General features: G+C 47.9%; 1 protein-coding gene across 1 annotated transcript; it reads right to left on the bottom strand.

Moving 5' to 3' along the window:
• Window positions 1–26,562, bottom strand: LOC127691263 (anthrax toxin receptor-like). Its single transcript, XM_052190893.1, has 17 exons — window positions 26,321–26,562; window positions 19,276–19,347; window positions 18,035–18,106; window positions 16,115–16,196; window positions 15,998–16,031; window positions 15,092–15,171; window positions 14,939–15,007; window positions 14,591–14,668; window positions 14,438–14,498; window positions 12,395–12,499; window positions 11,075–11,144; window positions 10,451–10,529; window positions 8,977–9,213; window positions 8,368–8,418; window positions 7,319–7,444; window positions 5,894–5,971; window positions 1–183 (listed from the first exon to the last, which is right to left on the bottom strand). Exons 1-17 carry the CDS (start codon window positions 26,560–26,562, stop codon window positions 1–3), a joined length of 1,719 nt encoding a protein of 572 aa, XP_052046853.1.
• Window positions 26,563–27,492: the final 930 nt, after the last annotated feature.

A 27,492-nucleotide genomic window follows, 5' to 3' on the forward strand; every position in this document is an offset into this window, starting at 1 on the left:
CTATAGGGCTCTGGGAGCCCAGGAATGATTAGTGACCTGCCTCAACCTGGAGGAGGGATCCCTGGGGCGGGTAGGTGGGAGACAGTGGCACTGAGAGCAGGAAGCTAGAGGCAGAGACTCTTGTCTAGGTGGCAGGCTGACCCCGTGGACGCAGGGTTCCTTCAGGAGAGCCCATTGCTGCCCCTACGGGAAAGAGGAGAGAGAGGGCAATGAGATACGACTGCGACCAGACAAGGAGGCTGCAGTTGCTTGGCTGGGTGGTGGGGACACTACAACATCACAGTGCAAGCTCTGGTGGCCCTTCTTCTCCCACGCCCCACACCCCAGGTCCTACCCTCCCTCATGCACTTTCCTTCCAGATGTGGTGCAGGTAACAGAAGTCTAAGAGGTGTGAAGACCTGGAAGATTTGCAGGTTTTGACCTTGAGAAAATTTGTCTCTTGTGGTTTACCCAACAGAAAGGATTTCTGTGAATGCAACTAAGGATTTGGGGTGGGGACACATGCTAGAGATGGGAGAAACCCCAGCAGGGGACAATGCCAGGGATGACAAGAGCTGGGGCTCCCAGAAGGCTCTGCCTCACTGGCTTGGAAGGTAAATAAAGAGTCAGGCCGTATGGGAGGCTGAGGCTGCGGATCTAGAGGTCAGAAAGGGCGAGAAAATTGGGCTCTCCCACAACCTCAGCGAGTTTGACTTCCTGAAAACTACTTGACTTTAGCTCACTGATGTCATTCCATTCTTTAGTGGGCAAAGCCTCCGACAAGCACAGGGGCCACACACACTCTGGGACAGGAAGCAGGGGTGATTATCAGCAGGTAGATGGAACCACAACCACTCAAAGGGAAGGACGCTGTTCTCTCACAGAGCAGATGCAAGGAATGTTTTGTGTCAGACAAAAGAAGACAGAGGGGGTGGGGGGAACCAGTGGTTCTCAATATATCTGCCTCTCAACCCAGAGGTCTCTACTTCACTCTGTGCCCACCCCAACTCCACACAGTCCCAGGATTTCCCCAGCACACACCAACCGGGAAGCCATGAACCACACAGACTCAATTCACTCCACATTTGCCTGGATGTCCCTCTGCTAGCTTCTTATGCCCAGATAAGGACCTGAAGAATCTTTATTGGGCCTTTTATGAAAGCCTTCCATGTCACTCACTCCAAGCCAGATGAAAGGGGCCGATTCTAAACATCTCCCTGATCTGCTATCCATGTAAAGGGGTCAGCAAAATCAAATGCAGCTAATAACCCTATCTCCACTTGCCCTCTTCATAACAGCAAGTGGAGTTTGCTAAAGGATACAGGGTGCTTAGCTCTGAGTCACATGTTCTGTGCTAGCCACGTGAGCGAATTCTAGCAAGCAGAATGCAGGTATGAATTTCGGGGTAGTGTTTTTCAAAAGCCTCCCCCTTTCATCCTTCTTCCTTCTTCTCCATGGATACTGTGTGTTTATTAGAGAAGAAACAGACACTTTATAAGGGTGAAAAAGAATTCATGTGTCTTGATGATTAAAAAATTGTTAGATTAAGAGGAACACTCCTCCACTGCTGGTGGGGTTGCAAATTGGTACAACCACTCTGGAAAGCAGTCTGGCGGTTCCTCCGAAAACTGGGCACCTCACTTCCAGAAGATCCTGCTATACCACTCCTGGGCATATACCCAGAGGATTCCCCACCATGTAATAAGGATACATGCTCTACTATGTTCATAGCAGCCCTATTTATAATTGCCAGATGCTGGAAAGAACCCAGGTATCCCTCAACAGAAGAGTGGATGCAAAAAATGTGGTATATCTACACAATGGAGTACTATTCAGCCATTAGAAACAATGAATTCATGAAATTCTTAGGCAAATGGATGGAGCTAGAGAACATCATACTAAGTGAGGTAACCCAGACTCAAAAGGTGAATCATGGTATGCACTCACTAATAAGTGGTTATTAACCTAGAAAACTGGAATACCCAAAACATAATCCACACATCAAATGAGATACAAGAAGAAAGCAGGAGTGGTCCCTGGTTCTGGAAAGACTCAGTGAAACAGTATTTGGCAAAACCAGAACGGGGAACTGGGAAGGGGTGGGAGGGAGGACAGGGGAAGAAAAGGGGGCTTACGGGACTTTCGGGAGTGGGGGGGGCTAGAAAAGGGGAAATCATTTGAAATGTAAATAAATTATATCGAATAAAAAAAATAACAATAAAAAAAATTGTTAGATTTCCCTGTGGCTGGCAGGCTGGAGATGTCACAAGATGCTATTTAGATAGTAACTTCTTGGAGTCACTAAGCTTTCTCGGGCCACTTTCACAATAAGGCTTCTCTCGTGATTTCCTTCTCTTTGGTATTCTTGGTGTATTTTATAACATAGATTGGAGGCTGTGGGGGTTTGAATAAAAATGGCCACCATAATTCCAAAGGGAGCAGCACTATTAGAAGGTGTGCCCTTGTTGGAGTAGGTGTGGTTTTGTTGGAGGAAGTGTGTCATTGGCGATCAGCTTTGAAGTTTCAAATGCTCAAGCCAGGTCCAGTGTTACCCTCTCTTCCTGCTGTCTGCTGATCCAGATATAAAACTCTCTGGTACCTCTCCAGCACCATGTCTACCTGTGTATCACCATGCTTCCCACCATGACAATCATGGATTAAACCTCTGAAATGGCAAGCCAGCCCTAATTAAATGCAGATCACCAACACCCTTACTATATGTGCACCAGGGCCCTGGCAAGCCTCTGTGGTTGGGACAGAAACCATCCTCAATGATATTCAAGTCATGCAGTGTCTTAATTAGGGTTTATTGGTGTGAAGAGACAATGTAACCTTAGCAGCTCTTTTTTTTTTAAATTCATGTAGGAGTGCTCTGTATCTGCATGTATGCCTGCCAGAAGATACCAGATCCTGTTATAGATGGTTGTGAGCCACCATATGGTTTCTGGGAATTGAACTCAGGACCTCTAGTAGAACAGTCAGTGCTCTTAACCATTAAACCACCTCTCCAGCTTCCATAACAACTCTTATAAAGGAAAACATTTAATTGGAGCTGGCTTACAGTCCAGAGGTTTAGTCCATTATCATCACAGTGGGAAGCATGGCAGTGTGCAGGCAGGCTTGGTACTGGAGAAGGAGCTGAGACTTTTTACATCTTGTTCTGAAGGCAGCAGAAAGACTGTGTCCTACACTGGGTATACCTTGAGCATATATAACCTCAAAGCCCAGTGACACACTTCCTCCAACAAGGACACACCATATGGGCCAAGCGTTCAAACACATAAGTCTATGGGAGCCAAACCAATTCAAACCAACACATGTGGCTTTGTTCAACCTGTGGAATGGGCTGCCATGCCAACAAGCCACTCCCACTGAGCCTCATCTATAGACTCTTTAGCCTACAGGTCAGATGGCACCTTATCCACTCAAGTCTGAGCTTCCTCCTCTGCCTAGACCCCTCTATACTTGATGCATCTGACTGTTCAAAAATAATTCATTTCCACAAAAGCTCCTCCATAGAGTATGCTGGAGAGACTTGCTTGGAGCTGTCATCAAGCATAGTAACATGAGTGGCCAAGACCTAGCTGCTCTGTCATTCCTGGAATCCTCTCTTACTAAGGTTACCCCAGATCTCCTTCAAACTCCACCCTGATGCTCTCTCCAGCCCCTGTCCTGCTGGACACTATCTGGGACAAAACATCTTCTCTGTGGCTCAACAGATATAACCCTGAGCGTTTCGAGTGAGACCACCATCTACCCCACTCCTTGACTTGGTTTTACTGCCCATTCAGGCCTCAGGCTCCCTCTCAGGTGCCTCAAGCATAGCTCCCACTCGCCATTGTTCTACCAACTCTTGAATCAATTCCTCACAGAAACATTCTTGGATGTTCCTGTAATCCACCTGGCCCTCCAGGTCTTCCAATGTCAGGCTGCCACTTTAGGCATCCGTAGTACCAACTACTGTACACACCCTCAACTATACTGCGCACCTATGTCTAGCTGGATCTCTCTGCCCTTCCATGACCATTTTGTACATCTAAACTAATCTGTTCTTCCATCTTCCCTGCCTGAGCCTCTCATTCAACTTTGGACCCACCAGGTCACCCCTGATGGTGCACCTGAGAGCATCAGGGTGGAGTCTGAAGGAGAGATGGAGTAACCTTAGTAAGAGAGGGTCCCAGGAATGACACAGCAGCTAGGTACTTGCCAGAGTGGAAGAAACACTTTAGTCCCAATGTCCAGAGCCTCTTTCTGCAGTACTGGAGTAAAGCAATGTGCAGAGGGGCTTTGATACAGCAACATGGCTGAAATACAGACATCCCCTTAGTGCATATCTTTAATCACTCTGGCTGGGATACAGACATGTCCTTAGTAAGTTACCTTAAATCTGAAATCATGAAGGTAACTTTAGTTTACAGAAGGAAGTACCCATGTTTGAAAGTGATGTCTAATTGAGAGGCAGACAAAGTAATAAATCAGAGGAAGGTTTGACAGGATAAGATATGCCCAACTCTTACAACAATAGAGAGAAAAGAAAGGCTACTTGAGAGAGCATCACAGAGAGAGAAAAGGAGAGAGGGCAGTTTTACCCAGACAGATGTGCAGAACAAGAGAGACTCAGGTGAAGACAGAATGAACCAGAGAGTAAGACAGAACCAGAAGATTAGAACAGATTGCCAAGGTCAGTATAAGACCAAGAATCACAATTCAGTCAGAAGTTGAGGGAAGCAGGTTTGAATCAGTCAGCTTGGAGAGGAGTTTGAGCCAGAATAGCTGAGTTGACCAACCAGCCTGAGTTCAGAAAGAACTAGAAAGGGTGAGCTTGTTCCGCAGTAATTTTTAGAGGCTGAAACATTCTAGCCCTAGATAAGATTGAACAGAGGCTGGAGGCTTTCAGGGCTAGACCTAGGTTAGCAGACAGAGGCAGTGAGCCTCCAAGATAACAATTACATCAGGCGAATAAAAGTTATTGCAACAGCAGTGTGTCTCAGGCTCTGAGTCTTTCTCTGTCCTCCCTTTCACCTCTCCTCCCTTCCTCCCTTACCTCCCCCACTCCCTCTTATACATACACACACAAGGAGCCTCTATTCTATTCCTAAGACCTTGAACTCTGCCATATGTCATATTCCCATCTGAAGAGCAATCAGAGCAGTCACAGATCTTGGATGGGAGAAGGAAGAGTGGAGGTTTCTTTCCACATTTCCTCCAGGCTCAGGACAGGCTTCATTCACATGCCACTCAACCAACCACTGTCATGCAGACCAGACACTTGACAGCCAGAGCCCAGGAAGCATCATTAGGATGTAGTAGACCTGAAGTAACGCTGTAAGAGTGATCTTAGTCACAGCCCCTGCACACACATAAAAGCTGGGCATAGGGGTGTATGCTTTTAACCCTGATACTGAGTGGGGCATAGGCAGATCAAGTAAGGTCACTGGTAAACCAGTCTAGCAGAAACAGCAAGTTTCTGTTTAGTACAAGACCCTGTCTCGAAGATTGATGGGAGAGCAATTGATGGTGACTTGTGACCTCCATTTACTCACACACAGGCAAGTATGCCTCCTTATACATGTGTGTGTGTGCGTGCGTGCGTGCTCGCGCGCGCGCGCGCGCGTGCGTGCGTAGAGAGAGAGAGAGAGAGGGAGAGAGAGAGAGCATACCTTAATATTTAATAAATTAATAATGGAGTCACTATTGGCCAGACAGCATTGTCAACCATGGCCAAAGTGACGAGTCATTATCTTCATAGATGCCACGCCTAGGAGGCTCAAGAGTGCCAGATCTGATGTCTCAAGCATTCTTCCTCAGCCTTATGCTAGGACATGGTTCTGAGCCACAGATCCAGAAAGCAGCCATCACAGGCAAAAAGTAGTGGTCGTTCTGCCCCCTTGGTGTAGCCTTGAGTCCCACTCACCTGCTCAGCATCCTGGGGCCATATCGGTGGCAACTGGGGGCAGCACAGGGGATTGAAGATGCGCACAAACACATTGCCCTGAAGAGTAGAAACACGATCATGAGGAAGAATCAGGGCATGGACTCTGCCCCAACAGAACAAGGATCCTGGTCTCCTAAGACTCGGTGCCCAAAGAATTCTGAGAAAAAGCCCAAGTGGGCTCTTGAGAAAGGATCTTACAACCTTGGCTGCCTGGATTGTCACTGTAGGACCCAGTTTCAGAATCAGACACAGAACAGAATCTGTGGGGGAGAGAGAAGCCAGTATCTGACATTGGAGAAGTTTAGAGGCTGGAGTGGTGTGTGATGGTGAGCAGAGGCCTTTAGGGGAGCCATGATGTGGGTTCAAATCTAGAGAGGATCCCTGGGTACAAAGAAGGCCTGCACTAGGCGCTGCACAGGAGAGGCAGGTATGCAGCCTATGTCTTGCTCGGGGCAGGTGACACAGAGCAAGGCAGAAAGCATAAAGGGCAGAAGAACCTTAGCTCTAGGGGTTGGGAACCCCACCCCACCCCCGACCTCAGCTCTAAGTTCAGACTCAGTGGGCCTGTTGCAGTAAGTAAGGCCAAGCCAGGATTCCAGGAATACAGGCCAGCTAGGACGCTGGGCTAGGCCTATGGCCAATGGCCTCTTTCTCAAAAGAATCTATGTTAACTGTTCTTCATATCATAGGTAGGTCTTGGTCTCAGCTAGCCTGAGAGGCTGCAGAGGAACTGACAGCTTCCAGGAGGGAATGGGGTCCATCGCAAAAGCAGGACCAAGGAGGAATAGGGCAAAGCCAGGCAGACACCAGAGATGACAGCCCTGGCTGCTGACAAGCCTCTCCCTCCTTTAGGCCTGACCCTCCTAGGTGACAGAAGGAGCTTGAACTGCCTGCCCACCAGAGTCAATTCTAGAGGGATTTTGTGGTGCCTGTTAGGGTCTCCATGCCAACCCTCTCCTTCCCATAACTTGTGGCCCCATCTTGGCAGTAGAATCAGTGAGCCAGCTCTTTTCTATGTGTCCAAAGAACTTGGAGCTAGTTGATCAGGGGCACTGGATTTTATCCATTTTTCATGGTAGACATTTTTTAGTTGTCCCTAGATTTGCAAGCCTCTCTGTCATTCAGTATATATTGACTTACGAACCCACATCAGAAGAACTGTCAGGGCTAAGAAAATGGTGCTAGGATACCAGGGACTGGCCAGATAAGGCAGTTAGTTATCACTGTCCCAAAACCTAGATGCTGTGGGGACCCTCCTGCATGCTCTCCTCCCCTGGGATAAGGGGGGGGGGGGTCTACATGTGGTTGTTCTCAGACATATAGCAGTTCAGAGCCCGTTCCCTGGAGTTGAACCCTCCCACGCCCGGGCAGTCTGAAGTCACAGGCCCCGCAGAGTCCTCGCACCTGCTTGTCTTTGCTCACATACAGGCCACAACAGGCGCAGCAGCAGATGATCACAATGGGGGCTGGGTTTACAGGTATTTTGGGTGCCGGGGGAGACACTGGGGGAGGTTGTTTCTTCTCTCTGGGCTGAAAGGAGAGAAAACCCTGTCTGTTTCTTGCCTGTGCCCTGCACAGCACTGTGGGGCGGTAAATGGAAAGATGTATCCCACACCATGGGGACGTCTTCCACAGGGAGAAAAGTAGAGAGTGCCCCCCCTGTCCTCAGTTTTCATATACAGAGCTTCTCGAAGTAATAACAGCCTCCTTCGGAGCCCTTGGCTCTCCTGCATCAGCCTGGCTGGCAGAAGTCTGGCCTGGTTGCTGCACAGTGGGCCAGCACTAGCAGGTAACCGTCCCTTCCATCTGTCTCTGGCTTCTGCATAGACATCCTCACCCAGGCCACTCTGCAGCCAGCACAGTCCAACCAAGACAGGGAGGCTGCTCCCATCTGAGCCCAAACCCAGGCTCCACCTGCCCCAGCCTCTCTACAACTTCTGGTCCTTACCTGATGGGAGCTGCAGGTGCTTACCCGTGTTGTCCATGTGTTTCCCTGGGGACATCCCTCACAGCACGGGGCCATCTGGGACTCTTTCACTCTCCTTATCCCTCAGTCCCTAAGCTGAGCCCAGCCAACCCTTCTACCCTGCCAGGATACAGGGTTGAAGACAGAACTAAAGACCTCCAACATAGGGATTGGGGGCAGGGCTTAACAGGGAACCCTGTTCTCAGGAGCCCAGCTGCAACCTCAGTCCCAGTCCTCTGAGGTCTCCATAGAAATGGCTGCTTATGCTGAAGCAGCTCCCCAGGGTGCAGATTGGGTGGCTAAAGCAGGAGATCCTAAAAATCGGGTAGGACCTTGTCTTTGATTGATGTCACTGTGAGCCCCTTTCTTGACCCTTGAGCTCCTCTGCCCTTCTTCCTTCCTGAGTGCAGGTCTTCTGATGCCTCTCTTGAAGGTCATTGTCCTTAGCCACATGACAGTGTCAGCATCCAAAGCATGTATGACTTACCTGTGGTTGGGGCTTAGGTGGGGGCTTAGGTGCGGGCAACTCCTTTGCAGGCTGGAGGGTAAAACAGACAAAAGAAGCTGGTGTGTGGAGGCTGAGCTCTGCCTTAGCTCTGCAGACAGGGGACCCTATTCTGGACCAGGGATGCACATTTCCAGGAATCTATGTGTGTGCCCACACCTGTGCTGATCTCCTCCTGCTCTAATGGAGCCCTGTCTTTCTCTGCAGGTAGGGAGTAATGGGTAGGTGAAGGTGCTGATTCGGCCAAACACTGCATACCTAGCCCTAGTCTCACCTGCCTCAGAGCCCATGCCCCTTCCTTTGATCTGAGACAAGCTCAGGCCTGTTTTCCCCTGACCTCCAGGCCAGTCTCTGCTTTCTCTACTGTCTGCTTCCCTGAGTAGAGATGGGACCCTGTGGCTACTTTGTTTCCAGCCCAATTCCCCGGTAAAAGTTACAACAAAACAAACTACAAGCCTAAATTGGGCAGATCTCCCACTACAGGACCCGGCAGATCTTTGTGCTTTGTTGTCACGGTGATCCCTTGTGTCCACACCTCTTAGATGGACAGCATGTTCCTGGGCTCCAGGCTGAGCAGACAGGGGCACTCACCGGAACACAGCACAGCTGCCAGAAACAGCCCATCAGCAAGAACAGCAGCAGCAGCGCCAGGAGGATAGGGACAAAAATGAATTTGTCAATGCTTGGATTCGGTTTCTCTGTGACCAGAATGGTGGTAGGGCTTTCAGTGGTTGTCGTGGTAGTTGTAGTTGTGGTGGTGGTTGTGGTTGTGGTTGTAGTGGTTGTAGTTTTTCTGCCATATTTAACTGTAGTTAGCGGACTTTTGCCCTATGAGAAGGAAAGGTTATATGCCACCATCTCCCAAAACTGGAGCTCCTACAAAGAACTGTCAGGTCCCATCCCACAGAGACCAAAGGCAATTAATTGTACAAGGCCCTCCTAGATTGCCTCTTGGCTTCCCATCTCTCTTCTTCCCTTATTCCTGGCTTCTCCAAACTGATAGAACACCAAGTGAAACCATCTCTGGCCCTGTTCTGAGACTTTGGCCAAGGTAAGGATGGCCCAGGATCCTCCATGGTCTGAGGATGGTGGCCTTCACTGTGGCTTCAGTTGACATGGCGCTGAGCTTTGGTGACCACATCTCTGGGAGAGGCTGCAAGCCTACAAAGTGCAGGACTAGACTAAGATCTCTCTTCCCCCTACCCGGCTCCACACCCTGGTGCTACTGCCTTTCTCTCTCTGAGTCCCATCTTGTGACTTAAGCATTGCCTCCTTTCATGGGCACAAGGCAAGCTCAGAGATCACAATCCTGGCTCCGACTCAGGCCACAGAATTCAGGCTGCGGGGCACTGCTCTCGCAGCTGTCTCTTAGAGTGGTCTGCAGCCTGTCCCACCCTACTGAGTCAGAGGCTTGCTCAGAGCAAGGGCTGTAGAAACAACAGACACAAGGCACCAGGGACCCAGCAACTGCTTGACTGCAAGCAAAGGGCACTTGAGAGATGCCAAGGATATCACTGCTGGGGGTAGAAGCCGGGTCTTCTGTGCCTCAGTGCTTATATCTGGGAATGTCATAGGCTGAGTGCCGAATGAGTAGAAATCTGAGTCCATCCTCCCAGCTTGTGTGTGGCTATGAGGGATGAGCCTGCAGAGCTCTTATGAGCTGAGAGAAACTTTCTTTTCCTGGACACACTCTCCTGTCACATTGCACTGGGATCACCAAACAGTCCTAAGAACAAAGGGCCCAGAGTATTTGGGGGGGGGGGGCACATTAGTGTCTGAGGTTCCAGTTCTTATCACCTGCACCCTGACTGCAATGGAGAAGTTTCTGTGTTTTTGGACTAGGAACACCAGTGTGGAAGGTCCATTTGCCCTGGACCTCATGGACAGGCCCTTGCAGACATGCATCACTGACCCTTCTGGAAACTGGACTGGATCATTGAAGTTATGATTGTATACAAGCCACCCTTGTGGCCTGCATAGGACCCCTCTGCTCTTTGACTTCCCAGCTAGATCTGCCCAACCAGAGGATCTGCACAGATGGGGTCATGGATCCATGGGTACTTACACATGTCCTACTGGCAACGTATAAACCGTTATTCAGGAAGTTTTTTCCATTGTCCAGGCTGAGTAGAATATGGATCACTCTAACACAGAGACAAGACACTGAGAAACAGCCTGGTGACAAGGGCCTTGGGCTTGACTCAAGGGATGACCCCAGTTCTTCCCACACTTATACTAAAATTAAGGCACTCTGAAATAGTGGACAGTGGATCTGTAGGTAAAGAGAGCTCATTTCCAAGGAACTAAGAGGGAACCTTTGCAATGATAATGAAGGGCTGCAGGTTAGACCATGAGAGGCACATACATCATATGGCCTTTGAGACAATGAGCTAAGGCATTAGGGAGGTGTGCATGGGGTCACCATGCTGACTTGTGCCAGAGTTTGTTGTCTTGTTTCAAAGAGACAGTTAGAGATCTGGCCCTCAGCCCCATCATCTCCTGAATCTTGCCCTCAGTAAAGCCTGGATGCTGTGCACCACTAAGCAAGGACTGGGCCAGATAGGAGGGTACAGGAACCCACTTGCAGGAAGTTGGTGCTCTACAGCAGAGGGAACATCTTACAACCCACGCTATACTGGTAAACACTGACCACTGGTCTCTTCCCTGAAGGTCTCCAAAGGCTACTTACCTTCCCGCAGAATCTACAATTGGTCCAGGACAAGTAACAGTCGTCTTGGTTATATTGATTGGGGGGGCATCTGAAAGAAAATGGAAAGACTGCCAGTGGTTGTGTCACGGTTGGCTTCTACCAGCAGAGCTGACAGTCAGACCGATGAGCAGCAATCACCTCCCTATGCTCTTCCATCCAAAGACTACTGTTGAGCCCCAACTCTGCTCAGCATCCCAGCACCAAACAGTATCCTCTGGCCCAGCAAGAGCCCCTGGACCACAGGGCTCACCTACTGGAGCTGAGACGACCGTTCTATTCTTAAAACCTAAGAGCACTTATGCATGCACAAGCACGTGCACACATAGACACACAGACACACACATACATATATACACAGAGAGAGACATGCACACACATGGGTTGGGGATAGTCTGCTTTTAAAAGAAAATACGTGGCATTTGTCTTTCTGGTTCTAGCTAATTTTTGCTTAATATTATGATCTATTATCCATTCTCCTGAAAAATGACATGACTTCATTTTTATGTTTCAGACAGGGAAAGGAGACAAAAGGAGTTTAAATAAGTGAAAAGATAAGTACAGGAACGGGGAAGAAAGTTATGGACAACAGAGAAGAAAATAACATCAGATTAGTAAAAAGGAGAGAAAAAACAGAAACAAGCAAAATCCCCCAAAAAGAGAAGATTTGAAATCAAAACTATATAAATGTAAGGAGGAAACTAAAAATTAAATCATGAAAAATATAGGTCATGAGGTTTAAACTAAAACAATGAAGTAAAAGTATTACTAACATTACAATAAATAGGGAAAACAAAACAAAAAGACTATCTACAGCCATGAGGGAAAAACCATAGGCCACTGGGGGATGCTGAGAGAGGGGGGAGATGTGGCCCCACCCTGTGGGGAGATCCCTCAGTGACTATCCAGTACACAAGCACTCAGCCCTGAAATCATACACATGGGTTCAGCAGGCTGTAGCCATATGAATGTAACAATAACAAAAAAGAGGAGACCCAGAATTTGAGAGGAAATGATTTAAAGGAAATGATTTTAAATTAAGAATAAATTAAAAGGTTGTCCAGTAATAAAACTGTATATAATTAGATGAATGTAGGGCAGAGACTAAAACTAAGTACATCATTAAATAGTATGAAGTTCAAAAGAATACTGGTAAAAAAGTGCCCATGAAGGAGGCAGTATTCCACGAGCTCAGCCAGGCCTCTCTCTTTCACTTGAGCACACTACTTCTCACCACAGTGTCCCACAGGACAGCTGGTAAGGACAGGGAGACTCATCTGGGAGAACAAAAACCTTCCTTACCTTTGATAGACATTTTTATGCCGCCTAAATAGAACCTGCAGATTACATCTTCTTTACGCCTGGCGAAGTCAAAGCCGTATCCTTCCACTACCACCGGGTTTGATTCTGTGAGGACAACATTGAAACCCTGAGAAGAGCTATGTGCATCAGTCCTTCTGATCTAACTTTTCCAGACTCCCCTGGCTAAAGTGGCCTCCAACAAGGGAGAGTCTGTGTGTGAACCAACAACCATATTGGTTCCCATTTGCTGACAAGCTCCTCCCTAAACCAGTGGGGATGCTCTCTGGCACTGATAGCACTGTACCGGAGTTACAGCGTAGGCGGCTAGCTGACTGTTCCCACAGGAGCCACGTAGAATTTCCTCAGCTCTTGTCCCTGCACAACCTCCCCTGGGCCAGATCCAGCTGGTCCCTGCACCCCTGTGCTGCCCAAGGCTAGTTGATACCAAGGATTTTCCTCCTTCCTCATACTTCCTGGAGCACAGGTTGACTCCATGCTAGGTGTAAGAAAACAGGCTATTGTGCCTCACTTGGGGTGCAGCCTCCTGCCTGGGCTTCCCTCCAAATAAGAGGCGCCCTGTATGTGGCAGGTTTGCATAAGGTAGCCCAGAGTTTAGCAGGTTTGTGATTGAACAGGTGCTCAGAGGCACGTGTCTCATTGGAAACAACTCAAGTTTTCATCGGCAGTGCGTCACAGATGCCCAGACACCAAAGCCTCTTTGTCCACTGCGACAATCAGAAACCTGCAGCAGTCAGGAAGGCTGCAAGGCAGGGCTCCCTTACCCAGAAGCAGAAGAAAGCCTGTAAGAAAGGAAGGCGTCTTCCCTAGGCTCCTCCGCACAGCAATCTCCCCTCTCTTACACAGTATGGGGGAGGACAAAGAGCAGCACAGGGCCAGGAAGCTGAATACAATGCCAGGATTGGATGTCTCCAGCACCTCCATCTTCTAGGCGCTGCAGCTGTCCCTGCCCTATGCATTGTCTCTCGTCTCACTGACAGCCGGGTATGCCATTCCCATCCGTCAGAGGATACATTATAGACCTTCCGACCCACAGCACTTTGTCCTAGTGAGTGTCATGGATCACAGAGCTCAGATATGATCATTGTGCTGCCTGCCCAGGCTCCAGGAGAGAACAAAAATGACAGGATCCAGCCGCCTAGGCGGAAGGATTCAGAACAACGCAGGCCTCCGGGGCCTGCCTTCTTTTGCAGCTCACACACAGCAGCCGTGTGGAGACTGCGCCTGAGTGCCCCGTGATCCTGACGAGAGAGGCAGCTCTCTTCCAAGTCCATACGCTGCCCACTGCACACTGGCAGGGGACACTGGAATGGGGTCAGACATCTACCCTTTCAGTGCAGAGCTGAAGTGAACACGGCTGTCTCTCTAGACATTTCGCAGTCACAGACATCCCTGAGTGTCTCCGGTGACATAGTGGCCATCCTCTGTGCCCAGTTCTTTCTCTTCATCCCTCGGTGTGATCACCACACTAGTGTCCTCATTTTGTGAATGTTGAGTGTTTGATTTTTCTGGAAGGGTCTAAGCGTCTTTGGATGGTGGCTGTGTCTATCTGGGTTTCCTTGAGAGTTTTGCACCCTTTTCCTACCTTAGCAATTATACTTCTGTTATGAGATAAGCAGTACTTTGATACATATCGCTATGCCATCCCAGCATGTACCTTCCAAATGAACATTATATTAAACCCAAATCATAGTCACCTAATGCCTGCTCACCCCCTCCCCCACACATCACGGTTATCCATATTCCAACATATATAGAGTCTATGTGCACATAATACAATCAAAATACATATGTATCATAGGCATAATATAATACATAGAAACATTATATAGTAACAACATAAAAACATCTACACATAGAATATACGCCCATATAAACCACGTGCACACACAAAACTTTACACACCACCCAGAAACTGATATGCACACATACTCATTATATGCCACTCGCCTGCATAACCACCAACACATGCATGCTCACACAACATAGTCATCTGCCTAAAGCATTTGTCCTCTCAGCTCTTACCTCTTATACATATAATGCGTGTAACTGCAGCTTTAAGGGAGGGGCAGGCCTTGGACGCTAACTGGAACAGAGAGAGTGGTAAACAAGGTCAGGAGAGCTAGCTTCAGGAATCCTGGGAGGTGGCCCGCCCCTGCCTAGGCCCATTTCACTCACTGGTGTGATGAGGTCACTCAGATGTTCAGGTTTCTTATTTGTAAATGCGTTTTCTAGACCACCTGAAAGTCCTATTATCTAAAAGAGAGAAGGCATGACTTAAGCATCCAGCCAGGAGCCATTTGATTTCACCTGTCACTCAGACACTGGCTTCAGCCCACATCCTAGGCTTTTGGAAACAGGAAGCTCTCTCATCCTCCTTCCTTGGAGAAAGATCTCAGTCACGTTTTCCTTACTGCTGCAGTGGCCACCTGCTCCTCACATCCCCAGGGTAGATGAGATAACCACCTCTGGGAGGGTGCTCTTCAACTAGGACACAGAGGAGCCCGTGGTCATCTGGACTGTTACCTGACTTCTCTCAGAATGGCCTGTACCCACGCCGTAAACATATCCTCCCATTTTTCGGATATCGTTAGACTGAGAGAGAGAGAGAGATACAGATGAACCACCAAAGTGTACACACTGCATGGAAGAGATGCAACTGAAGACAGCAGGGCTCACCTCGTCCAACGAATACCCATAGACCTGATTATTCAGAGGGCCATTGAGCAAGAAGATGATCATGCTGGGGTGCTGGGCACCTGCAAGAGAGCAAGAGGGACTTGGTACTTGAGGTTCGAGGAAGTCTAGAAGAACCTCTGGAATCCCCACAGGCTCTCTGTCCCAGCACTACCCAATGCAGGCCCAGTTGTCTCAACTTCTTAGCCACTTGGGTCAGGAGCCCAGACCCAGAACCCACCATCAGTGATCCCAGTAGCGAAAAGGGATTTTACTCACTATCTTACAGGAGATAGGGGTTTGGGAGCAGCCTACGAAGGTAGATTTGTCTATTCCCTCGGAGAACCCCAGTCACCTCTAAGTCTATCTTTGAGCAACTGATGCATCGGGAAAACCCTCCTGCTGAGGATGACCACTGAGGCAGGCAGAAGCTGGTGCTAAGTCTGGACACAGGCCTAGAGGTATCATGTTGGTAACAGCAGGCCCAGTACATCAGGACTATAGATCAGAAGGTGTTGGGCAAGGGACTCCACAAAGAGAAGAAAGAATTGAAAAGGGAAGATCTGGTGGCCATCAAGCCCTGGTTTCCATGCGTGGGTCACTGTACTTCCCCTCTTTCTGTTCACAAGCCCATCTGTAAGCCAAAGACACTCAGCATGACCAAGACCCACATACAGCCATATGGGGCCTCCTACCCTTCTCAGAAGCACCACAAACACACCATTGTGTTCACAAGGGCCTTCAGGCTCAGAGAAAGGACTGCCAGATAGGTTTTTGTTGTTGTTGTTGTTGTTGTTGTTTGGGTTTTGTTTTTTTTTTTAGCACTTGAAAGAATGAGAAGAGCCCTGAGGATATGCACACAGGCTTTCCAAGGAAAGCCACCCACCCAACTAAAGTGCAGGAGCTCACCTCTTCTGTTGACCTTTACTATCTGCTTATTTGCCTGTAAAGAAACAAAGAGAAATGGGGGACATTGTGAGGTTACCCCATGGTGCTTATCCCATAGGTGGTTCTAGCCCTCTGTACCTTCCACAATCCTTGGAAAACGAGTTCGTGTCCTGCAGTTATGGAATACTTCATTCTTTCAATACCCTTCAGGATTTCTTCTCTGAAAACAAAACAAGAAAAGAAAAGGTGAAAAGGTGACATGAAGACTATAGACAGTGATAATACATGTAACACATGGCTGGATACTAGAGTACGTGAATATTATACCATATGGTTATCAGAGTACATGAAGCTGAGATGACGTCTACATTTCTATGGAGACCTTAGGATGTGGTGATGACTTGTCTACTCCTAGGTTGAAGAGGGTACCTGGCAAGAAACCATATTACCCTTTCTGCCCTGGACCTTTCTTAGTCTTAGACCCCATGAACACAAAGGTAGCTTGAGATGGGGGAGCGGGGTATAGGAGGACAGAAGTTCTCATTTGTCATCTAAGCCAAGGACTCTCATGGGCACCCACATTCCTAACTGGAACCTTCTGTCAAGGTTCCCCTCCTTCTGATCAGGGAGTAGTGCTGAAGGGGGCCCATGTCTCTCTGCTGGAGCCACTGCCCCATCACAGAGCCCTGGCCTGACTCCCTTTCCTCTAGTCTGCTGAAGGCAGCAGACAGTCTACTTAAATGTGAGCCCATCTGTGTATTCCACAAACTCCCAACAGGGAAGTCTTAAACCTGGGATTCAAGCTCTGAGGGCTATCCATGAGGCATGGCTGCTCCCTAGGCTAGAGGCAACATGGCCTCAAGTGCTGTTAAAAACAGAACACACTGAGGTGGGCACGGTTAAGTCTAATAGCTGGTCTTGGGCAAGAAGTGGGATATTAGGATAATCCAATGTCACAAAACTGTACAGACACAGCAAGATGACTCACAATTGACTCTAAAGTAGATTCCTGTTGAGGCCAAAGATAGCTTGCTATGAGCTGCTCTGAGGCATTATGCCTGGCCCAGCCCAGCCTAGGGAGTATGAGGGCAGCACCCATTATAACCAGTGGGGTCAAATCACAGCCTGCCAAACCCAGCCCAGTCCCCACCCGTCTGCCTGCCCCTACACCTCTCTAGGCTTTCCTATCAGAATCTTTCCTATAGATGCTACCTCACTGTCTCAAACCCATCAGGTCTCTCTGAACACTCCAGATGTCCCCTGGACTCCTGGAGCCAGCACTCCTGTTCCTTTTCCCAGCTGACCCACAGCTGTCATTCCCCACGGACCTGGAATATGTTCTCTTTCACAACTGTGTTCCTTGCTTCTCTCCTATACCTCCACATACCCCCAATCCTAAATGTCTGTGTCTTTCTCTCTCTTCTTTTCACTCTGCATGGATTTCCAGGCCAGACGTTCAAAACTCTTCCTCCCAGATAGTCAGAAGTTCCCAATATACTTTCTCCGGTACTCTGGGGACAAATGGGTCACCTCGCTCTGTGGGTACCTGCTCCACTTATCTGCCTGTAGTATAAAGGCCAGCACTGGACTCAAGCTCCCTTCCTGGGATGCCCTTTTCCCAGAGTGGGCCTCAGATGCTTTTCCCTGGACCCCAGAACCTTCTGGTTCCCAGAAATCTTCCTGTCCACTGACCTGAACAGAGGATGATCTAGTCCAAAAGGCTCCACACAAGCCAGGGTTGTTAAGAGAGCAACATCCACTCCACCACCCTCCTCAGTCTCATGCGTGGTCAGAGCTAGGCCCCAGAGAAGATTCAAAAGTGGTAGAAGGAAGGCAGACCAGCAAGAAGGTAGGAATCTTCCGGAAGCACAAGGGTATGAGATCCAGTGGAGTGGGAAATCAAGGGTTTGGTAGGCTGTGCTATATATCAGTATATAGGCATGTGGCAACCAGCCACTGTGGACTCCTGTGGAAGCCCTCATGGAGGTCTGTGCAAGCCCTCAGTTCCATGGAGGCCTAGAATACCAGACCTGAGTTAGCTTTCAAATGGACACTTACCTATCCCCGGTGATGGGCACGAGGATGTTGCCCTTACAGGAGTAGGTGATGATAGACACCCGCAGATCCCGGCTGGAAGGAAGCAGGTATTTGAGAAGCTGTGGTCACCACAACATGTTATCATCCAGATGTCCTGGAGGTTACTCAAACAAGATTCTCTTTTCCCTAGTCTTGACCCTTCTACTTTGAGGCCTTATCTAGTAGGCATAAGGACTTTGGATAAATGTCATTAAAAAATTTTGTACCTTATGGCAATGTGGGCCCTGGGAAAGAGAGGCAGCCAGTTCAACCCCCTACTCCATCCCTGTCCTCAAACACATACACACCTATATGTGTTTACAATCATATATGCACACATACTTCACACACACACACACACACACACTGAGCAAGCAAGAAAACTCCTCCACAAGAGCCTCCCTCTTTATCGTCTACTGTAAATTTCTCAGCATTTCATCCCAGCTCTGAGGAATTGTTCTTCCTCCAGCCTCTTCTCCCCATTCACTCACTGCTCTGTCCCACAAAACCCTCAAAACCCCTTCCAGTATCCCATACCGAGCTCCCCAGTAACCCATCTCTAGTTCCTGACTCAGCTGGGTCTTAATCTTGATCTGGTTCCTCTAATCTCCCCAAAACTTCTACGACCCCCTCATAGCTTACATTGGAAAATTTAAGGTCCTTGGCTTGGCATAGTAAGTTCCTAAAGCCTTGTCTCCAAGCTGATTGGCCCTCCCCTGAGTTACACTCACTTACTAGGCTCAGAGAACACCCACTTTCTTGACGGCCCTAATGGCTGCCCTGTCCCTACCATCTCTTTGTTGAGGCGATCTCATTCACACATTCCATTAAAAACTCCCTTGACCCCATCCTTCCTTTCCTGCATCCTTCCAAGACTTGTTTCCTGTCATTTTCATTTGACCCCAAGCACTCTATAGCTATGTACTAGTTCTGAGCTACTGATCCCCCTATCCTCCAGTCTTTCAAACCTGGGGGTTCCTGGAAGATGGATTCTATCTCTACTACACCTAGTTCCCAGGTATAGTAGAGGTAGGAGAAGCCAATGGTGCAGACATCTCCATGGAACAGGTATGCTGTGACCTCTCTCCTGCTCAGCACACTTGCCTGGGTCTGTGTTCCCTCTATAAAGAACTCTTGCGCCTACCAAATCCAAGATATATGTCCACTGTGTGACAGGACATGGCCCCCTGCATCCCAAAGGAGCCTGCAGTATCAAGTCGTACTTTGATAACCTTGTCACCATATCCAGCACAAACTTGCAAACGTGTGGCCAGCCGTGCAGCATGCGAGAAGACCTGAAAACAAAGAACATATCCCTTAGTAGATATGGGGTTCCAGCAGACCTGCTCACTTTCTACCTTCCCAGCCTCCTGTCAGCTTCCTTAACAAGTCCCTCTGCGCCCATAGTGCTGACCACACTAGAACAGCGTAAGAGGTAACTTTCTTCATGGCCAGCAATGGGCAGAGGGTGGCTAAACAACCCCATTTGCTGGAAATGAACAAATCCCCATGAAAAGACACTTAGAAGCTCATTAGTGTGTCTAGCTCACCATCCCAAGGTAGGGACCACGTAGTCTTCAAATAGGGAGGGATCTCGTTTGGAAAAGCCTGAGCATTTATATGTAACCTCTCTGGGTTCCCCACTTGCCCTTGGTTTTCCATTTCCAGCCCCCCTCCTCACTTAATACTGCTGTTATAGGAAGTCCTTGTGACCCATAATCCAGGCCCAGAAGACTCAGGCCTGAGCCATATTATCTTTGTTGTACTCTTGAGTTTTCAAACATATGTGGATCCTTTTTGATACCTGTGCACTGCCTGCACTCGTTTATCATGACATTCGCCCATTTCCAAATTCCCTCACATTTCCTAGCATCCAGAAAAGAGACATTTTCTCTGGAAAATGGGCCTTAGCTGCAGCTGGTGGGCTTGAAGGCTATTTTGGACCCATGTCTTCTGACTAGCCTACCGAAGTCAGCCATCTTGAGCCAAGAAGAGTTCCTCCAGCAGATGCTGACAAATGGAGGCCCAGCCACTTCTGTCTGACATCATAGCTCCCAGTCCACGCGTGAGCTGTGGGATCTTTCAGCTCTGACTCTCAAAGCCCTGCTCCCAGGTTCCCCCCCTCCCCCAGTCAGTCAGAGGATGGAAAGCAAGCAGGAGAAGGACGTTGGAAACTTCCAACTCACAAAGTAGGATCCATATCTGACCCATGTCTCAGAAATGATGACCTTTTCAATCACACACAACTTTGTTGGTCTTCATAACAAGGAACAGACAAGAAGAACTTCAGGTGTGGAGGGAGAGGGGTTGCCGCTCAGCAGTTGTCAATGCTTTCTGAAATCTGAATGATAGTACAAAGGGAATCTGAGGCTGGCATATCCTCTGGGTTTTGTTGGCTCATGTGTTTTGGATGCTGTACGAGTCAGGAGCACCCACTGACAGGTCCTAATGTTTACCTCCACCATGAGCATTGTACCCATGAATGTGACCTTCCTAGAGGTCATACTCATATGTGTAATTATAATTGAGCCAGTCACTTTTCTTGCTACTGTGACAATATATCTGGCAAAAAACAAGGCTATTTTGGCTCGCAGCCTGGGAGCATAGTATAACACAGCAGGCAAGTCACAGAAGCAGGGGCTTGAGGCAGTTAGACCCATTGCATCCATAGTCAAAGAGCAAAGAGATGGATGCAGAGGTCAGATTGCTGTCTTGATTGTATCCTGTCTGAGATCCCAGCCCACGGAATGATGTTACCCATAGTTAGGTGGGTCTCCCCACATCAGTTAACACAACATAGAAACTTTCCCATGTATGTGCCCAGAAATGTGTCTCCTAAGCAACCCGTAGATCCTGTCAAGCTGATAATGTTAACCATGACAAGTTTACCCCTTGTCACCAAAACATGTTACTCTTAATATGCAATTTCAACTCCTACCCCTTTCCTTACCAACTCATGGCTATCCCAGAATGCAAAATGTGTTCAGTCTAACTTCAAAACTTCTATTTTTTTAACAGTTCCAACACTACTCAAAAGTACAGGTATGTAATCTCTTAGAAAATAAGGCAATGAGCTCCAATAACATTTAAAAGCAAATCACATGTTTCTAACATGCACTAGCACAGAGTAAGGATTTGCTCTTGCATAAAAGAGGAATAAGGACACAAGAAAAAAGTCAGACTAAAGCAAAGCCAAAACCAAGCAGGGCAAGCATTATTTCCAGTATCTGGGGTCTTAGAGTCTTGGAATCATCTCCCTTGGGTAGCCCTATCCTACTATCTCTGCTCCCCGCAACACACATAGCGGTCTAATCCATATCTGCAGCTTTTCTCAGCATATGCCCCTTGGTTTTGGCATTTCCAGCATCCTAAGGTCTTCACTGAAACATAGACTCCGTTTCCTCATCTCCATATAATGTGATCCTGCCACATGTTGTCTGGACTCAGTGGCTTTCTAGAACCATGGAGCCATGCCCTGCAACCCCCAAATCTTGCATCTTTTGTGCCTACAAAATGGTACTACACAAATGATGCAGCCAAGTTCCGTTGCTTATGATGAAAGCTTGCTCCTTTAGGCCATAGCTCCATCAGTCTTTGTGTGCTGGTCCTAGGGAAGCACTCTCCTAAGTGATTGTTTTCCTGCAGGGAGCTTCTTCAATGGCAAAGTCAGTCCACACTCCCTTTTTGATGAATTGGTATTTTCAGAGGACCAAGCTTTGCTGGATAGGGTCTTGCCCTTGGGCTTCCTTCCTATTGTTTCAGAACAGGGCAGAAGGTTTTTATTTAAAGATGCTAGTATTTATAATGCTTGTAACTGCTTTCTCAGCACTCATCTTGTCTGCGACCTTACACTTTCTCCTTTCCCCACAAGCCATATTTTTTGGTATGTCTTGCTGGTTTGTTTCTCTGTCTTTCACTGGAGACCTGGGTAAGAGCATCAAGCAGAGTGGAAGAACCTACATGCTATGCTATCTTCTCTTGATGTTTCTTCCACCGAACAAATTAGTCCTTTTCTTTTATTTGAAACAAGGTCCTGCATATCCTAGGCTGTCATATAACTTGTTTTACAGCTGAGAATGACCTCAAAAGTGTAATCTTGCCTCTATTTCCTAGGTGTTGGGATTGTAGGTATCCACCACCAGGCCCAGTTTATGTGATTCTGGGCAAATCAAAGACTCTCCTGAGTGAGCTACTTTCCCAGGTCAGCTAAACAATTTTTCTCAGAACAAGCACAATGCAGTTACATTCTTTTCCAGTTGCAGTTGACAGCCTCTTATGGTCTCTCTTCACAGTGCTAAGCCTCAAATCCTTTGCACGACCCTTTCATTCCTGGGCTGTCAATTGCAACTGAGGCTAAACCCTCATCAATGGCTTTCCATGGCCTCTCACAGTGCCAAGCCTCAGCTGCTCTTCATGACCACTTCATACCTTCAAAGCCAGTACCACCTGGGTGACTCTTATGTATTACCAAGTATAGCTGCAGCACATGGTACAACCTTGGCTATCTCTGGAACACAGCTTCTTTGTGCTCTCAGAAAACACTTCCCAGAAGATTTCAGCTCTTAACCACCACTAATTTCTTTTTTTTTTTCTACCACAAATTTCTTAGCTCTAGCTAACTTGCATCAGTTGTCCCAGTAGTCTCCTTCTCCTCTTGACTATAAAGTCAGAGACACATAACTGAAGCTACTGAGTTCTGCTGCCTCTGGAGCTGGAACATGGCCCCCTTGTTCTATTTAGCTTTCTGTTTCCAACTCCTTCACTGCCTAAGCTTGACTGTCCTGGATCTTGCTCTGTAGATTGATCTTGAACTCAGAAATCTGAATGCCTGACTCCTGAGATTTAAGGCTTACACTACCATTCCTGGCCCTAAACTTAGCTAGGTGGGATCTTGCCCCAAGATTACCCTTCCTTTAATTCAATTTAATATCGTTGAACACAGGACTCAGCACCATTTCACTCCAAACTCTGCATCTTCATATCTGATTTCAAAGTGGTCTTAAGATCTCCAACTCATTTTTCATCTTTGTTGACAGCAACAAACTTCTTTTCCTGGGCTGGTTCCATTCCCTGTTAGCAGCCTTCCTCAGCTGATAACCCACGGCTCTGGCATCTCAAACATCTTGGGGTCTCCAAGGCAACTTCAGTGTTACAGCTTCTTGCTTCAATGTCTGGGATCTACAAATGATCTTCTGGGCTCTTCCAAAGGGCTTGTATCACTTCTCCAGCTCTGCCCTCTGTAGCATGCTAGGCTCTGGTTGACGCTACCCTACTGCTGCTGCTGTTCTTGGTGATCACTAAGACATAAATCTTGAGAGATCCTGTGGAAGGATTGGATTGTAGGAGCTAGAAGGATCAAGGACAAAAGAAAATCCATAGATGCAACTTATCTGGACCCATACAGACTGAACTGCCGACCAAGGAGCCTGCATGAGCCTGGCCTAAGCCCTCAGCACAGGCGCTACAGTTATGCAGCTTGGCGTTCTTACAGGACCCCAATCAGTTGGGCAGGGGCTGTCTCTGACCCTGTTTCCTGCCTTTGGGACCCTTTCCTCTTACCGAGTTTCCTTATCCAGATAAGGAGAGGGGGTACCTAGTCTTACTGCAGCTTGATATACCTTGGCTGGTTGATATCCATGAGAGGCATTGCCTTTTCTGAAGAGAAACTGAGGAGGAGTGGATGGGACATGGGGTGGTGGTGAGGACTGGGAGGACAGGAGGAAAGGGAAACTGTGGTCAGGATGTTAAAAAAAATTATGTGGTTTGGTTTATCACAGGAACTGTCCTACTTCTCAGCAGCTATGATACAATCCATGACAAAAGTGACCTAAGGGTTTATTTTGTCTCACGTTCGAGAGCATATAGTCCATCGTGGTAGTAGGAAACATATGACTCCCAAAGAAGAGAGGAATTAATGTAGACTAATAGCTTACTAGCTCTTTCTTTATTCAGTCTCGGAACCTTTGGAATGGTGCTGTCCATTTGAAGGAATGTCTTCTCACCTCAGTTAAGAGATATTTCCCTATAAACATGCCCTGAGATATGTGTCTCTTGGGTGACCTTAGGTCCTGTCAACTTACAGTCAATATTATCACAGTTTCACATCCAAGAGAGACCTCTCCCTTCACACACACACAAACACACACACACACACACATACACACACACACACCACTGCCTCTGCCCAGCTGAAACCCTCATAGAGAGGATGGAAAACTTCACTGCTAGATGCTCCTAACTCTAGCAAGGCTATCATTCTCACCTGTACCTACAGATGGCCCATATATCAGCTAATCTTAACTCTACAACAGAGGAAAGGTAGAGCTTCAAAAGGAAGAGCCAGTTTTTACACTATTCTAACCAAGTATGGGTGAATCTAGAACGCTCTCCAAGACCCCTGTACTGCTCATTGCTCTTGTATACCCCATCTCAACTGTTTAGTAACTAAGCTTTGTCTCTGAAAATAACAGAGACTAATGTGCCAGACATCACCTTTTCCCTAACTGGAGGTGACAAGGCTTTCTGGTTTTGTACTTCCATAAAGTGTGCCTGCCCACAAATGTTCACAGAGACGCAGAATATTCACCCTACTCTCAAACTCAAAGTTTTCAACTTGAGATTATATTGAAGGAGGATCTGCATTCCAGACAAAATGAGGGTTAAGGGCAAAGGGAAAAAAGACCATGTGACACACAGGGACCTAGAGCTTCCAAAACATTGCCCCATCTGTGGATTAGTGCTGATCCTTAAATGGATCCTTAAATGGAACATGGTCATCACCAGGCATCTAAAGGTATCTTTGGTGCTAAAATCTGAGGCCAAAATATCACAGTGATATATAACCATGATGGAGGGAAAGGGGTGAGACAGGGAAAAGCAGCAAGCAATGAGAAAGTTGAATGTTCTTTCTCCCTAGTTATCAGTTGATAGGTGATCTTAAAACCTCAAACAGGAACAGGAGGTGCTCAGAGTAGTCCTGTTAGTACAAGCAAGGCCATAATAACAATAGGAAAAATCTAGCAGGCTGGCATGTGGCCGCCCTGAGGGGAGTGCAATCAGAAGCAAGGAATTTAATGGGCACCTTGAGTTGTTGGGATATTCATTACACTGTCAGACATTAAATCTACTCTCATTCACTTGTAAACCAGCAGATGGAGCAAGTGAGCATGGTACAGGACTGGCCTGCATAATTAATGATGTTTTACACCCCCTACCTGTGCCCACAGCCCTTTCCATCCATCACAAAGAAGGGCTTATTCCCTACTCAGGGTGCCCTACACAGTGGGGTGCTAGGGAAGGAGGTGGGACAAAGGCAACAGGGTGGCAGAAAAAAGGATCGCTCTCTATAGAAGAGCTGGCCCCAAAGACTGCCATCCCCACAGCCCTACAAGGGCCCATCCCCCACCTGGCCTTGATACCCAAGGGAGAATACCAACCTCTGCAGTGATAAGTGTGACAAGATGCGCCCATTTTTTCAGAGGTTCCCTTACTGGACAGAGACAAGGTTTCTCTTTGAATAGCTAGGGAGGCTCCCTAAGTTCCTGGCCCGGCAGCTTAGAAGTTAGGGGCTAGATTCATGTCCCTTCACCTACCAGTCAGTGTTCAAGAAGAATGAGAGAAATGAGAAAATTCAAACTTGACATGAGCAGAGCCAGTCTAGGGACCCTGGTCTTGTCACCAGCAAATGCTCTGCTCACCTTGCCAACCTAAGAGTGCCCTCCAACAAAGAAACACCAAGCTCTTCGGCAACCCAAGATGCTTGAAGATGCAATCATTTGGGGGCATCCAGACAGGTTGAATGAGCAGAAGACCTGGCCCTAGCCTACCAGGAAGTGCAGAGAAAGGAGTCCAGGCTGTCTCTCCCAGCCCTGATCCACAACATCCTCCTTCCCTTAACAGCCAAGAAGGGCCTAAGAACTAGCCCAGGCTACCCAGAGGCACACTGAAACAAACTCGGTCTAGGGGCTGTCTCTGAACCTTCCTGTAGGAAAAAGAAGTTGACTGACTAGGGTAACCCCCAGCCAGGCCACTTGGTGCCGATGATTTCTACAGAGCCTCTGAGTGGGCTGTGCACATGGTTGAAGAATCAGATCCTAACAGCCAGTGGATTGGAGGACAATGAAAAAAAAACCCAGATGGGGCAAAGTCATCAAAAAGCTCTGCCGGGGCCTCCTTGGTTTCAAGAAATAAGTCAATCACAGAGGCTGGGTTCTGAGCACCCTACAGAGACCGGGCCTTCAGTGTCCCCCATAAGGGAAAGTGACTCACTTATCCAGAACAAAGTAGATGTCAGGGGTGGCCTGACATGGCTCACTATTCAAATTCATTTGGTTCCACATCTGCCTTGGTTTCCAGTCTTCATTGTAGAAAGTTCTAGGGTCCAAGCCAAGTCCATGGTAGTTTTCCCAGTCATGGTACTGGTAGAAGAAGTTCTCTGCACTAAGCAGTGATGGAAGAAGCATCAGCAGGAAGATCACAGAGTGAGGGACCTGGGGATGGCAGCTCAGCATTTTCTTGTTGGTCTTTTTGACCCCTCTTGCAGTAAGGTCCTAGACTGGCTGATCACAGGCCACCTCTGATCTCCTTCTCTGGTGCTTCTGCCCACCCCTAGCAATAGCTCATGTGTCTTCTGATAATGTCCACTGCTGTTTTTCACGTACAATACAGGGACTAGGGCTGTAGTTAGCTGCTCTGGGGTATCCTACCTCTCACTACCTGCATAGCCCTTCCCCTAACACCCTGGGGTTATGATGAACAGGAAGGTTGACATGGTGACATTATGACCTGCTCAATGTCCTGCATGTTGACAGTGCCAAGTGGCAGTTTCAGTACCTTTGGTGTCAGATAAGGCCTTCTTGTCCCTTACCTTGATGCTAAATACAGACATTTTGTTCATTGAGATAGTGTTTCAATGTGACCAAGATCACAGGTCACCATGAGTAAGGAAGTCCGGGTGGGAAATCAGAAGCTATTTGTGGGTCCTGAAGCCAGCCAAGCTATGACAGGTCTAGAAGGGGGTGGAGATGACAGGTTCTTGCCACCATCTTCTGCGAATTGTGACAGTCCAGTCATCCACTGCTGTGTGGCAAGCCACTCAACTTTGGTGACTTAGCCATTTTACTATGTTGGAAGATCTGGACCCTCAGAAAGGATGGACTAGAAGAGCTTTCATGATGGGACTCCATGGGAAGGCCTGAACAGAGGTGGAGCTCAGAATTGTGTAGAGGCTTTCTCAGAGGCACCTGGACTAAAGTTCATCTCCTGCTTGGACCCTGCCGCATTTCTTAGTTTCTAGTCAGGAGAACCGTAATATGCCAATATGAAGTACACCAGATTTTAAAAGCACCACCATTCAACATACTCTATCATTTTAAATAATTCCTGAAGCAGAACAAGCAAAAGCCCGCCATTCCAACACTGTGTGCTGTAAGGCACTTGTA

This window comes from Apodemus sylvaticus, chromosome 8 (assembly GCF_947179515.1).
Source record: "Apodemus sylvaticus chromosome 8, mApoSyl1.1, whole genome shotgun sequence".
Taxonomy (NCBI): Eukaryota; Metazoa; Chordata; class Mammalia; order Rodentia; family Muridae; genus Apodemus; species Apodemus sylvaticus.